Genomic DNA, 16,268 nt, shown 5'->3' with positions numbered 1-16,268 from the left:
CCACGTACAGGTGGTGTGGTTGGGCACCTGCATCGCAGCCGTCTTACTGGGGTTGGACCTCGGGCTTGCAGCAGGTCTCGGTGTGGAGCTTCTCAGTGTGGTCCTCAGGGCTCAGTTGTCAGTACCTATCACGTGACAGTGTACAATGGAACCGTTTATGTCGACAAACTGGGCCAACTCTGCACGTCCTGCTTGTGTTGCAGGATTGATCATTTTGTCATTATCGATGAGCAACACGAACAAATGTGGCGTCAAAACAGTGCCAAAAATCCTTGCACGTAAAAACCACGCTTTGTGTTTATCTACACGTGCGGCGTTCGGACCTTTTTGGTACTTAGCGGCAGACTTTAAATACACAGCCTCCTTTTTGGTTAGGGGTGTCCCGACCCAACTTTTTCACTTCCGACACAACACCGATATTGGAGCCTTGAGTGTTGGCCTATACCAGGTGGCGGGAACCTTTTTGGCTGAGAGAGCCGTGAATTATTTTTTTATGTATTTCCGTGAGAGCCATATAATATTTTTTAACACTAAATGCGTGCATTTTTAAGTAAGACCAACATTTTTAGAGTATAATAAGTGTCTTATTCTTTTTAATAACATTGTTATTCTGAAGCTAACCAATAATAAATAAAATACTTCTTACCATTATTGCGACTTCTTGAACAGGTGGGGTAGAAAACGGATGGATGGATTAAAATGCATGAGAATGTTTTATAGTGTTATTTTTAACTCTGTGATTACCAGCTGAATTATTCATTACCGTATTTTTCGGAGTATAAGTCGCACCGGAGTATAAGTCGCACCTGCCGAAAATGCATAATAAAGAAGGAAAAAAACATATATAAATCGCACTGGAGCCCAGCCAAACTATGAAAAAAACTGCGACTTATAGTCCGAAAAATACGGTACTTATCATGTTAAGCAGTGTCAGCTAAGATTTGTCTGAGAGCCAGATGCAGTCATCAAAAGAGCCACATCTGGCTCGAGGACCATAGGTTCCCTACCCCTGGCCTATACGGATATTAATGCGATACGATATCATCGGGAATCATAGTACAAAATTGTATTCTTTAATAGTGTGGAATGTTAGAAAATGTTTGATCACGTGAAATTGATCAAACAGAGAACAATGGTTTTGGTAGGTATGAAAAACACTCACCTTATGGCATAAAAGTACATTCTTTTGTGGTCATAATAATGACTCAGTAAGTTGAATAATGCGAACACATAATTCGCTTCTGCCCTGGAGACTTTGAAAATGTAAGTAATATGCAACTATAATTATTTGAGACTCGTTTATATTGACAAATGTGCTGTTTTAGACTGCAATATTTCAATGAAGGACACTTATTATCATTGTGTGCTGTTGTGCAGCTGCTGGTAGCATATAGCGCACCATGTTTACATTTTGTAAATGACTTGACTAAAATAGAAGACCAACCTTGTGTGCTTATTAGAGGACATTTAGATGTTAACTGGCTGTCCAGCTTTGCACAAGTAAACATACTACAGTACTGCGTGTATCGGAGCACTTAGATTAAATTCGAGTCGCAAGCCGATCATCTGATACTTGTTTTTTTGCTTGTATCAAGCCTATATCCGATGTCAATATAGAATAAAATAAAATAGAATTTGATTAGGGACGATACAGTTCAACATAGTTCCAAAACAATGAATGCAATGCATGAATGCTGTGCAGAGAGTTTATAGCTAATGCTACTTTCCAACTCTTGTCCCTAGCTGGGATTTAGAAAAATATAACACACTTGTAATATACCATACAATCAATCAATATAACAAAATATTGCACAGTGAAATAAAAAACTAAATACAAGGTAAGATATTGTGTTGTACAAACCAGGACCAAGTTAATGTGTACAGTTTTGTTGTCCCTTCAGGCAACACTTTTTATTGGATTGGGTCACCCATAACTTTACACACCTGCTGTCTCCTTAACAGAGACAATCCAAGGGAACTGTTACCGTCAAACTGTGTGTCTTCTGAAGAAGAGTAGTCTTTAGAGTCTAGAGTCTAAAGACCCGCTGTGTCCAAAATGCAGCCGTTTTTGGCATGTTCTGAAAATAAAATGACGTCATTATTAACGAGGTATATTAACAACAACTATTTGCTCTGTCACCGATAACACAAAAGCTTGGACGACAAAGTCTTTTTCAAATAGCTCAGCATTTATTAATGTACATTTAACTCATTTTAGCATCTTTAAAGTGGCGGCGTCAACTTAAACGGGTTCCACTGCATATGTTAGAAGAACACGATCACACTCTGGTTTTATATTTCCTTCATTTCAGCCCTCGCTGCAGCGTCTTGGCCAACATAAAGGGAACTGATATCTACAAGGACCGTAAGGACTATGTTGACGTAAGTAGGCCAATTTGCCATCAATCATGATGATTATTAATGACAGGTTATGATGGAAGGTTATGATGGATAAGAAGTAAGTATTTGCATCCAGATTGTTAGGTACTACATATATTCATATCAATCTGATACAGCATCCACCGACTTTTGATACATATACTATTATATCATTAAAGGCATGATTATAATCAGAATAAAAAACCGGACAAACATTTTAAACAAAAATGTTTTCATCAAAAAAAGTATTTTTGACCAATTTAACAATGCATAAATACAACGAAATACGACAATTTCAACAACATAATGGTTGTGGTTGCTGGTGTGACCCCACAATACAAAGAAGGCAGGCAGTGTGCAGGCAAAAAGTCCCTTTATTAGGTACCAAGCATTGAATCAAAAACAAAAAGCACCGGCATGGGACGGGCAGTCAACCACGGGTGGAAACGCAAAAGATAGCAATAAGCAGGAGAAGAACTACTTAGGCGTGCACTCAATAATGCACCAGCGCTGTCTGAGAAGCTTTGCTGGCAAATATACTCCTCTAATCAGTGATTGTCCACAGGTGAGTCTCCTAATCACAGACAGGCTGAGACGTGGCAAGGAACGTTTACAGGAATCGGAATAAAACATGGAGGAAGGAGCGCTGACACGGAAACAATCACAAAACACAGAGAAAAAAATCTCCCAAGTCTGACCTGTAATGTCAGGTCATGACAGAAAGTGTTCCTGGATGACATTCTGACAATAGGATGGCATGTCTATGTTTTTGTAAAGTTAATTGACATATTTCATGCAAATTATGTACGGCGATTAGTCACAATGAATCAAAATACAAATTTATGATTAATCTGATTCAATTATTTGACAGCACTAATATAAATACAACGATATCAACAATATGATCAGCACAAACACACACACACACACGCACACACATACACAGATATTTGCAGATATTCGTTAAAATAAACAGATTTTAAGTTTTTAAAAATTGCTTTCATCACGCTACTACCGAGCCAATACGGATACTGCCCTTGGTATCGATGTATCGATCCACATCAATATTGTGACAAGTTACAAGTCCAAGTAAGGAGGTTAATTTGTCTTTATTACAAAAGCTTTTTTTTTACACTGAATTTATGTAACTGAATTTTTTGCGTTGGAATTTTGTGAACTGTTTTTTTTAAATCAAATTATGCTGACAATTCCATTTTAAAAAATCTGTGTTTTTAAAATTCAGTGTATAAAATTACAGTATGAAAAAAATTCAGTGTATAAAAATTCTGTGTAAAAAAATCTGTTTAGAAAAATTTTATGTATAAAAATTCAGTGTCGAAAAATGTGCTACTTCAAAAAGCAAGACTCGCTTCCGATAATTTAAGACTGAAGCAATCGATCCTGTCTCAGAAGAACCAGCCAATGAGGTGTCAAGATTGACGTCACGTGACATGGGTCTTGCAAAACAGCATAAAAAAGCAGTTAACTGGGCACACTACAACTTTATTAACACTTCAATGTGGCCCATTGGATGTTTTCAAACTATAGAAATTATTCCAATGGTTAAAATCTGAACTTTTGAGTGACATACAATGCTCTGCTTCATGCAGACTGGGCACGAACAGAGGGGGAAGAGTGGGCGGGGCTTATTTTTAGAGCAAAAAGCCTGATAGCGAGTGTCAGACCGAGGCAGAGTTCTACAGAAAAATTCTGCAGAACAGTGATATTATATCGAATATGTGGATGTTTTTTGCCCTGAGCGTTTGTGCATCTCTGTTGCTCTTGCTCGATTATAAAAGATGTCGATCAAGGAGGTTGTCTGCAATAGAGGAACAACGATCATATATTCTCAATATTTAGTGTTTTATTGTTCATAGTTAGTATTGTAAATCCCACATTATGTATTCTAATGTACATTCTGACTGTCTTTTCTTCAAAAAAAAACTAAAAAGACAATCTCAAAAGCGGAATGGATCTTAGTTTCTTTTACTGAATTATATGTCAGGATGTCCATAAAAATATAGAATGTGGGATTTACAATTATAACTATGAGCAATAAAACACTGAATATTGAGAGCAACAAATATCCAAGAAACACGGCAAAAATAAAGGCAAAGGGATAAAAAAAATATACTACATTGAAATGGCTTGTCGCTGCCCCGCCCACTCTGACCCTTCGTTCTTCTGCATGAAGCTGCGATTCCTATGGTCACCGTAGTATTTTGTTAATCTATTAATGACCACACTTTGTCTTGTGCACAACGAGCTTACGCTCAAACATGTATTCCTCCCTCCATTCATGCATCCAAACATACTGTATATACAGTATATATAGCCTTTGTCTTTTTCGTTATGTTTACCTGAACATCATTATACAGCACCATCTGCTGGTCACATTGTGTATCACAGTCAGTTTAACTGCATAGCATGACACGTAGTAACTCGTATGTCACTCAAAAGTGCAGAGTTTAACCCATCCATCCATCCATTTTCTACCGCTTATTCCCTTCGGGGCCGCGGGGGGCGCTGGAGCCTATCTCAGCTACAATCGGGCGGAAGGCGGGGTACACCCTGGACAAGTCGCCACCTCATCGCAGGGCCAACACAGATAGACAAACAACATTCACACTCACATTCACACACTAGGGCCAATTTTTAGTGTTTCCAATCAACCTATCCCCAGGTGCATGTCTTTGGAGGTGGGAGGAAGCCGGAGTACCCGGAGGAAACCCACGCAGTCACGGGGAGAACATGCAAACTCCACACAGAAAGATCCCGAGGCCGGGATTGAACTCACGACTACTCAGGACCTTCGTATTGTTAGGCAGATGCACTAACCCCTCTTCCACCGTGCTGCAGGGATGTAAAAACACCTAAACAGTGACCGTGCCAAATGTAGCCCAAAAACACAGCATGTTTAACACGAATGTACACTTGATGCTGCATGCAGCGCCTCCCATCCCCCAGTCCCACACGCCGTCCCGCAGTTACCCCCCAAGTTGTGTGCATCTATCGAACACCATATATATAGCTACCACTCCATTCCACGTCATCATTGTTGAAGAGAGGACATCCCACCCTAATGTGTTTTTTTTTTGTATCATATAAAATCACACATTTTTTCCATTGCATTTTATTGATGTTATTATCCAATTAAAAGTATGAATGAACAAAATGGTCAACAAAACGTGGACCCCGGCAGACCAGCAGTTTAACCATTGGAATCATTTCTATAGTTTGAAAATATCCAGCGGGCCACATTGAAGTGTTAATTATGTTGTAATATGCCCAGGTAGCCCAGTTAACTGCTTTTTTATGCTGTTTTGTAAGACCCATGTCACGTGACTTCAAACTTGACACCTCATTGGCTGGTTCTGAGACAGGCTCGATCGCTTTAGCCTTATTTTACCAAAAGTGAGTCTTGCATTTTGAAGCAGCTAATTTTTTAACACTGATTTTTTTATACACTAAATTTCAAAACACTGAATGTGTTTCAATGAAACTGTCAGCATAATTTGATTTAGTTGCCACCGAAAACCATCACACATGTGTGGAGGAGTATGCAGAGTCTGTGTCCGCATACATTCAGAAGTGCATGGAGGATGTCAGTGTGATCAAGAACATCCCCACACGGGCCAACGAGAAACCCTGGATGAATAGTGAGGTACGTGCAATGCTGAAGGCTCGGAACAAGGCTTTTAAGTCTGGCGACATGGTAGCATTAAAATCAGCCAGAGCTAACCTGAACCGTGCCATTAAGGTTGCAAAGCGTGCTCACAGTCAGAAAGTGCAGGACTTCTTCGACAACCCCACAAACACTAGACGAATGTGGCAGGGCATACAGGTCATCACGGACTATAAAGCTGCCCCCCGTCCCTGTGACAACAGTATCGGCTTCCTCAATGATCTTAACAACTACTTTGCAAGGTTTGAGGCACTTAACACCACTCCGGTGACAAAATCCATCCCTCATCCTGATGAGCAGCCGCTCAACCTGGACATAGCGGATGTCCGGAAAGCCTTGAGGAGAGTGAACCCCCAAAAAGCACCGGGACCTGATGACATTCCGGGCAAGGTGCTTAAGGGATGTGCAGACCAGCCGGCTGGGGTTCTCACAGACATCTTCAACATCTCACTAACCCAGGCTGTGGTACCAGCATGTTTTTAGACGGCCACAATCATTCCAGTGCCTAAAAAACCCACAATCTCCTCCCTCAATGATTACCGCCCCGTTGCACTCACCCCCATCATAATGAAGTGCTTCGAGAGGCTGGTAAAGGAATATATTGTCTCCAGTCTTCCCCCCACATTCGACCCCTAACCGCTCCACAGAGGACGCCATCACCTCTGCGCTCCACCTGAGCTTAGACTGTCTGGAAGGAAAGGACACACACGTACAGATGTTGTTCCTGGACTTCAGCTCAGCATTCAACACCACCATCCCGCAGCACTTGGTGAGCAAACTGGCCCTCCTTGGATTCAGTACCCCCCTTTGCAACTGGCTGCTTGACTTCCTCACAGACAGACCCCAGTCTGTGAGAGTGGGCAACAACACCTCCAATGCTATCTCCCTGAGCACCGGCTCCCCCCAGGGCTGCATCCTGAGTCCGCTGCTGTTCACGTTGATGACCCATGACTGCTGCGCCAGGTCCACTACTAACCACATTGTGAAGTATGCGGACAACACGACAGTAGTGGGCCTCATCCGTGACAACAACAACATGGACTACAGGGAAGAGGTGAAACATCTGGTTGACTGGTGCAGAACCAACAACCTGGTCCTGAATGTCGACAAGACCAAGGAAATCATTGTTGACATCAGGAAGCACCAGTCCAGCCACGCTCCACTCTTCATCAATGGCAGAGCGGTGGAGATGGTAAGCAGCACCAAGTTCCTGGGGGTGCAGATAACTGACAATATAACCTCGTCCCTACACACCGGAGCTCTTGTAAAAAGAGCTCAGCAGCGCATGCACTTTTTGCGTCGGATGAAAAGAACGCAGCTCCCTCCCCCCATTCTCACCACATTCTACAGAGGCACTATAGAGAGCCAATACTGACCAACAGCATCTCTGTCTGGACTGGAGCCTGCAATGTCTCAGACTGGAAGTCTCTCCAGAGAGTGGTGAGGACGGCGGAAAAGATCATCAGGACTCCTCTTCTTCCTATCCAGGAGATCGCAAAAAGCCGCTGCCTGACCAGGGCTCAGAAAATCTGCAAGGACTCCTCCCACCCCCACCAAGGACTGTTTTCACTGCTGGACTCTAGAAAGAGGTTCCGCAGCCTCCGAAGCAGAACCTCCAGGTTCTGTAACAGCTTCTTCCCTCAGACCGTAAGACTCTTGAACGCATCATAATTATCCTCTCAACTCCCCCCAAAATGGATTAACTCGCTGGAATAAAAAAAGACAATATAACATACATCCATAAACGTGGATCTATTTGAAAAAGTGCAATATATTTATCTGTACAGTAACCTATTTATGTATTTATATATGCACCTTATTGCTTTTTTATCCTGCACTACCATGAGCTAATGCAATGAAATTTCGTTCTTATCTGTACTGTAAAGTTTAAATTTGAATGACAATAAAAAGGAAGTCTAAGTCTAAGATTTAGAAAAAATTTATTTCACAAAATTTAAACGTAAAAAATGTCATTACATAAATTTAGTGTAAAAAAAAAAAGCTTTTGTAACAGACACAACTTAACCTGCACATCCAAGAGGCTGTTCTTCAAAGGTTTAAGACCACTGCCTTAAAATGCACTAAAATCGATGCACCATCATTCTCACTGCATGACATATTGATGGCAAATAGCTTTCTGTCTATTACAGGATGTTCAATTGTAATTTTTTTATTTTATTTCACCTGCGAGAAAAACCTAAATAAATTCCAACTTGTGCAGCCAAAAAATCGTATTTCCATCCTGCAAGAACATGTTAATAAATCATCCAAGGCCCAAAATGAAGAAGACATTCATACCCTTGCAACTTTTATTTAGTCGTTTGTTTGGGTTTTTTTGTCTTCAGATATTTGAGCCAGAAGGAGTAAAAATCTTCCGGATCCCATCACCGATCTTCTTTGCCAACATTGAGTTCTTCAGGAGCAAGCTGGTGGAAGCTGTAAGTCTGTCATATTATTGATTATTCAGGCAATAACGTGATCATTGTACCTCTTTAAACACGCAGTATCAATACACTGCTATGAATGATACAAACGTGTCTTTAAAGATCGGGACGGAACTTTGTGAAAAGATCGTTTTTGGATGTTGCTAACGCTGTGTTACTCAATCAGTGGCATGATGCAAATCATGACATCACACCTCATTTGCATAACATGTCATTAATTGTGCATAACAACTTTGTTTTTGTTGTTCCCCAGGTTGGTTTCAATCCACTGAGGGTGCTGAGGAAGCGTAATAAAGCGCTGCGAATGATCCGGAAACATGTAAAGAAAGGTTATCTCCAGTGGACATCAGTAAGTATATGTTCTAAATTGTTGCCATAAACTTATCAGTTATTATATTTTACACAGGCACAGCTTCTTTCAATTCTTGGTGTACTGCACCCAAAATGACACATTAATATCAAAAATATTTTAAAAAGTAAAAAAACAAAAAACAGGCAAGACTAAAAAGTCCATTTAAATTAAATTTTTTTGAGTAATACAAATATGTAAATATATATATACATACAGTATTTGTATTTTTGAAGGATTTAAATTATTTTGTATTTGTATGTATTTGTCATTATATTCTATGATAAAGTATATTTCAGAAAGAGGGGAAAGGCAACACCTTTGATCTTTCCAGTGTTCAATGTATTTTGAATTAGCGTTTATTAGATCTACGGGTGGACAATACTACAAATTTTGCTGTTACTTGGATTTTACTGCGTCACGTCCGGCTCACGTCCCGACCATTAAATATGCGTGGAGGTCAAGCTAGCTCTGTTCTCAATGGGTCCTCTGCACCATTTAAAAGCCTTTCTCAAAGAAAAATTGCCCCAAGCGAAAAAGGATAAATGTTTCTTCAGAGTCCCATGAGAGGTTATCAAGAATGGCGTAATATTTCAAGATATTACCAAACAACGACAAGAAAAGCAGCTCACATCTAGTCCAAGGGAGCACAGTCGAAGAATGCGCAAGTTTACAGTGATCACTTTGTTAAAGGTTTGTTTGATATACTTATAACGTTTATTATTTCCCATTTAAGTATTATCGTGAATGTGCGTGTGAATGTTGTCTGTCTATCTGTGTTGGCCCTGCGATGAGGTGGCGACTTGTCCAGGGTGTACCCGCCTTCCACCCGAATGCAGCTGAGATAGGCTCCAGCACCCCCTGCGTCTCCAAACGGGACAAGCGGTAGAAAATGGATGGATGTATGGGTATTATCTTGATATTATTTGTATTTCTTAAACACGTTTGCTACGAGTGTTTCGAAAAGCACCAAGTCTGCGAGTTTCATTACAAAAAAAGGCAAATGTGAGCAAAACCTCAAAGAGTTAGTTAAGCTGTTACCAAAGGCAGCAATCATAAAAGAAGCTTTTAGCACATACACAATGTTGACATCTATAGATATATTTTGATAAAGACGGGGGAAAAAACACGTTACTTATAAACGGCGCGTGCAACAGCAAAAACAGACATGGCTTATTTAGATACAAAGTTAAATCATAAAATGGAATTTATCCGGGAGAGTCTTGATACCAATGTCTTTGACCCAGCCACACTAAGAAGTTGTAGACCTCCATGCTTTTCCAAGTTTCCATCTGTTTTGTCGTGTGGAATGATGTCTGGAGCACAATAGTGCGATATGTCTGAGTAGGTGACCGACATAAAGTCTTTGATTACACACGACAAATCTTTTCTTGATAAAGTATAGGGATCTATTTCATTGCATAGTTTGTTTTTTTGCTCGTATCTGCTTTTTGCAGGAAGCCTCTTTTGTACTCAGTTTGTGCGCTGCTTGTTGTATAACAGCCATCTTGGCTAAGTCGACCACCAGTGTTTTTTTTGCTCCGATACCAAGTAAATACTGTGTCAGTATCGCCAATGCCGATACTGACACAAATGCCTTTTACCAAAAGTTCATTAAATAAACATTATCACTTTTGTTCCGAAGCCGATCTATGTTAATTTGTTGAGTTAATATATACACGGTAGTATGTATAAATATAATATTAAAAATATATATATATATATTCTTGAAAATTAAATGTGTTGATACAATCATTATTTGGATCTTTAGAAATCCATCATTCCTTCTTATTATAATTATCAAAACTTATCATTTCTGAAACTGAATCACCTTTTTCAGGGTGTGATCAATAGTTGTTATTGTAGGGATTTGGACCATTTCCTTGGTGTAATGTTCTATTATTTTGATAATATTTCAGTAAAAAATGTGGGCCTCACTCTTGATGCAAAGTGTCTTCTGTGGAGAAAAGGCTTATTGTTTTTGTTCTGAACTCCACCTTGCATAGTCTTTACTAAGTTGTCAAATACACATTGAGTCACGTTCTTGGATCGATACCACAGCTAAAACATCATAAAGTTTACTGCAGGCAAGATTAGATATTGGAACACTGTGCAGTCATAATCACTGTGCACGTTTTCGCACATGTGTTTATTAACCCTTAAGATGCAAAACTTTATCCCACATACATACTAATGAAAAGATATAAGGGCCACAATAATATTTACACTTCTTTAATTATTTATTTTCATTACAACAAAAACATTAAAGCACCTCATTGTAAGTGAAAATATGCTAAACTGTTAAATATCTTTAGATAATTGTTATTTTTAGTGTGATATGAGGTGGCAACTTGTCCAGGGTGTGCCCCGCCTTCCGCCCAAATGCAGCTGGGATAGGCTCTCGCACACCCTGCAACCCCGAGAGGGACAAGCGGGAGAAAATCGATGGATGGATATCTTGTTTAAACATTCACAATTTCAATCGTTCAATGTGGCCCTATTCCTCCCTCAAAATGTAATATATTGACATTTTAACACTTAAAAAAATAAATAATAATTTTACGCTCACATCAATCTCATGAACACTGTAAAGATTTATTTATGAGTGATCAAAGAGGGTTGTTTTTTCTTTTTCTTTGTTTTCTTGTCCATTAATAGCTTTACAATTTCCTGAATAAGCTGTGACACGCAAGAAGCTCAATTGAAAAAAATAGAGCTAATATTACTTATATTTTGTAGGGATGTTTAAGTACCGTATTTTTCGCTCTAAAGCGCACTGGTATTTAAGGCGCACACACCAAATTTTAGAAGGAAAAAAAAATGTTTACATATATACTAACTGCACCGGAATAAGTCGCAGAAATACACGTTGTGAAAGGAGATATTTGTAAATGTTTATTTACATACTTGAATTGTTTCCAAATGGTGCCTGTCACACGGCAGTAAAACGGCTGATCAAACAAAACAGAAGTCATCGTCATGGGCCCATTAGCTGCGGAAGCTCGCTCTCCAATCAGCTAAACAGATTCAATAACTCTGTGGTGACGTTTTGGTGAATTTTTTAAATTAAAACAATACAAAAAGAATGCCACTGTAAGTTGATAACGCTAAGACAGACACTTGCTAGCATTACGGTTTAGTAAGTATAAACACTTTTGGATATATTGTAAAACTTACGTACGATTCTAGGACTGATGAATGAAGAATCCTTTTGAGCAGAAATGCTATGGAACTGTTGTACTTCCAGTTCAAGGCACAAAACATGAGGTACATTTTCAACCAGCAGCACGTGCATAAGAAAACTCATCCAAAAGATGGCGTCATGACATAAACAACAACACACATTCTCAGTGTCTCTATTGATTTAATATGTAAAATAGTTGTTGAATACAAAATATTATGGCCGTTATCAAAGAAAAAACATTAATTTTCCGCACTTTTTCTATAAGCTGCAGGGTTCAAAGCGATGGAAAAAAGTAGCAGCTTATAGTACGGAGAATACGTTAGAACAATATTTCTGATACCAAATATTTCCTATTCTAGAATGGGTTCCTAAACGCCTCATGTGGACCCATCAAAGAGGATTCAGAGGCTGAAAACAACGTGGAAGACTTGGACCTGCCCACGGATTTTAAGGACTTGCCTGCACGAATCGACTGGAACGCTGCGCTTCCCGCCAACATCACGGTTCCCAGAGTGGATCTTCACAGTCTGGTCTTGGACTTTGCTGCTGTCTCCTTCCTGGATGTCTCCGCTATGAAGGGACTTAAAGCTGTGAGTTGAAAGCACTGAGACTGGTTGAATATTCCAAATCAGTAAGTTAAGAGGACTGAGACTGTTTCAAGACTTTAAGCAGTGAGTTAACAGAAATGAGACAAGTTCAAAACTCAAAGCAGAGGGTTAAAATGATCAAGACTGGTTCAAGACTTACAGTAGTGAGTTGAAGGAACTAAGACTGGTTGAAAATACTTAAAGCAGTGAGTTAAAAGGACTGAGACTGGTTCAAGACGTCTTTAATCTGTCATTGATCATTTCATTGTAACGTTTATCGCAGGCACTAAAAGAACTGGTCCGGGTCGAAGTGGATGTCTACATCGTAGCTTGTGATCGTAAGTGTCAACCCCTGAATTGAACTTTTTTTATAAGGCAGAATAATTTAAATGATTTGATTTTGTGGACTATGTGCATCCAGCAATTTTGGGGGACTCACCGTGAGGCTTTAATTAGAGCATTACAGTGATATGAATTTCTGTAAAAAAAATTATATACACCATCCAATGTAAATTTCATAATATAGTATAACACAACATACAAACTGTCTATTAATTATGGGCCTGCTGCAATGCAAGCGCCCATTCACATTCTGCTAAGCAGCAGTGAATAGGCGCTTGCAATGCAAGTAGCCCATATTATTATTAAGAGCTACTGTGTTTTACCTCTATCATAGTTCACTGATTGCATTTGTATGTGAGCGAAACTCAGATCCCAGCAATAGCCAGGATAGCTCAATGGTTAAGACTGCAACTGCTCAGTCAGTGGTACTGGGTTCAAATCCATGACTTGCAAGATCTAGTTTTTTCTTTCATCTCTATCATAGTTTAATGATTGCATTTGTATATGAGCAAAAATCATGAATCAAAGGGACCCAGGATAACTCAATGGTTAACACTGCTGCCTATCAGTCAGTACTACTGGGTTGATCTTGTTTTTCTTTCACCTCTATCATAGTTTACTGATTGCATTTGTATATTATGAAAAATCTTGTTTCAAAATACCCAGGAGAGCTCAATGGTTAAGACAGCTGCTGCTCGCTCAATACTACTGGATTCCAATCCTTAGCTTGGAAGAACTTATTTTTTATTGCACCTTTGTCATAGTTCACTGATTACATTTGTATATGAGCAAAAATCAAACCTTGATGGACCCCAGGATAGCTCAATGGTTAAGACTGCTGTCTCTCATTCATACTACTGGGTTCAAGTCCATGGAAGAGCTTGTTTTTGTTTCACCTCTTATCATAGTTCACTGATTGCATTTGTATATTATGAAACATCTTGTTGCAATAAGACCCAGGATAGCTCAATGGTTAAGACTGCTGCCTCTCAGTCAGAGCTACCGAGTTCAAATCTACCACATAGAACAACTAGTTTTTCTTTCACCTTTGTCATAGTTCACTGATTACATTTGTAAATGAGCGAAAATCAAGCCTTGATGGGACCCAGGATAGCTCAATGGTCAACACTGTGGGCTCCCAATACAGAGGTACTGGGTTCAAACCCTGTATAGGTAATCAGTCATTTGGTTGTATGGCGTCAAGTCGACATACATTTTGGGGTGTTTCATCTTCCCTACACAGAGTAATTTTATCTGCTAGTTGCTTGATTATCATATAGTTGAAAAATTAAGTAAATGCTAAAGATAATAATAATCCAAAATAAATTGTCAAATAGTCAATGATAACACCTCAGGAGTTACCTATGAGAGAGTGTGTGTGTGCATGTGAGTGTAATTCCTGAGGTGAGTGGGAATAGGAGTAAAAAGTTAATAACAAAGAGCATTGACCAATGAGCTCTCCTGGGTACGACTACAATAAGATAGGTTAATTGTTATTGGATTAAAAAAAAGTTAACTAAATTATTTACATTAACATTACATAGGAGAGGTGACACAATATATGTCACCTTTGATGCCTCCAGCCAGAGTTTTGCAAGTTTTATACCAAACCGACCGGGATTCGAACCGAGCACCCTACATTCCAAGTCAACAGCCTTAACCACTGGGCTGTCAAGAACTGATTTTGTTCCATTAACATATGTAATCGAGGCTTCCCGGCTAAGTAATGTAGATGGAGGTGGAAAAAAAATACTGCCAACCACGGTGGGAATCGAACAGAGCATCCTTCATTCCAAGTCAACAGTTTTAACCACTGGGCTATACTGGCTCTTGTCAAATAGTGTTCCATTCACAAATGTAATCGAGGATTCCTGGCTTAGTAAAGTATTATGAAGGTGGAACAAATTACTGCCAACCACAGTGGGAATCGAACCGAGCACCCTTCATTCCAAGTCAACAGTCTTAACCACTGGGCTATCCTGGCTAGGATAGTGCAATATGGGCCCCACCATGAGAGACACAGATGTCACCCCGGGTGAAGAGTCGGTTCAGCTGGAACTAACCAGCGCCTGGCCGGAAAGTTCCTGCACACCTTGCGTTTGTCGTAGAATAACACACAGGTCGCATTTTCTCCAGAGACTGTGCCAGAGGTGCACATGCAATCTACTGAGGTGGCAAGTTATGACGTGACAAATCATTAGAGACAAAAGACAGACAACACATTTCAGCGAGACGTGATTAAACCCAGATGAATACTTTCCGCTTAACAAGGCATCTCCTACGAGTTCACATGTCGCTTATAGAACATATTAATAGAATGGCAATTTACCACCAATCCGAGGTCTCTCAGCTGGAAAGCCACGCCCACATATATGCCGTTCACGCCTACATATTTCATACTGCGGAAGAAGGAAACATGAAAGATGAAAAATGACAAATAATGCCGATTAAGTTGCTGATTGTTCAAATGTTGGCTCCAAACATGTGAGGGTGCTTGGTGTGTTGAATAAAGACAGTTGGAAAATTGTCAAAATGTATCTGTTCTAAAAAAGATGTCTTAAATGTGAGCTAAATAATGACACCAAGACCTAAGATTGCTGAGCGGTTAAAATAATTGGCTTCCATAAAGGGGTAATGGGTTACATTTCCAGTCAGATCGTTGGGTAACTTAAAAATCTCACAAGTTTTGTTTCACCTTCATCGTAGTTTATCAAGACAGGTCCTTGGTTACATTTGTCATTGGGGCCCGGAATCTTCCCTCAAGACGACCAAGGATAGATCAGTGCTTCACACTTGGCCACCAACAAGGGGTACTGAGTTTGAATCCTGGTCTGGTAGCAATGGTAACTTACAGAGCTCCAAAGTTTTGTTTCACCTATATCGTAGCTAACTGAGACAAAGCTCTTCTTAAGAGCTACTGTATTTTACCTCTATCATAGTTCACTGTGGGCTCCCAATATGGGGGAACTGGGTTTATATCCCAATGTGTTTGATATGTGACTTAAGTTCAAAAGTCAATCAATCAAAGTTTACTCATATAGCCCTTAATCACAAATGTCTCAAAGGGCTGCACAAGCCACAAATTCTGTTTCACCTTAATCGTGGTTTACCACGACATGTGTCACGATTACATTAGTGAATGAGCCAGACTCCTTTTCCAACAAGGCCGAGGATAACTCAATGGTTAAAACTGCTGTCTCTCAGTCACTAGTACCGGGTTCAAATCCATAACTTGGAAGATCTTGTGTTTGTTTCACCTCTATCATAGTTTACTGATTGCATTTGTATATTATGAAAA

The 16,268-nt window shown here is 39.6% G+C and overlaps 1 protein-coding gene across 1 annotated transcript in view; it reads left to right on the top strand.

The window, feature by feature from the left end:
* Nucleotides 1-16,268, top strand: part of LOC133605755 (chloride anion exchanger-like) — a 42,165-nt gene that overhangs the window by 14,155 nt on the left and 11,742 nt on the right. The window contains exons 13-18 of the mRNA XM_061959046.1: nt 11-117; nt 2,313-2,382; nt 8,410-8,502; nt 8,762-8,857; nt 12,401-12,631; nt 12,912-12,966. Of these exons, the coding sequence (XP_061815030.1) occupies nt 11-117; nt 2,313-2,382; nt 8,410-8,502; nt 8,762-8,857; nt 12,401-12,631; nt 12,912-12,966 (652 nt within the window). The remainder of the gene's footprint in view (nt 1-10; nt 118-2,312; nt 2,383-8,409; nt 8,503-8,761; nt 8,858-12,400; nt 12,632-12,911; nt 12,967-16,268) is intronic.

The sequence above is a fragment of the Nerophis lumbriciformis genome, linkage group LG05, assembly GCF_033978685.3.
Source record: "Nerophis lumbriciformis linkage group LG05, RoL_Nlum_v2.1, whole genome shotgun sequence".
In the NCBI taxonomy this organism is placed as follows: Eukaryota; Metazoa; Chordata; class Actinopteri; order Syngnathiformes; family Syngnathidae; genus Nerophis; species Nerophis lumbriciformis.
Note: the sequence above shows the minus strand (reverse complement) of the source record. Positions and strands in the feature narration are given on the sequence as shown.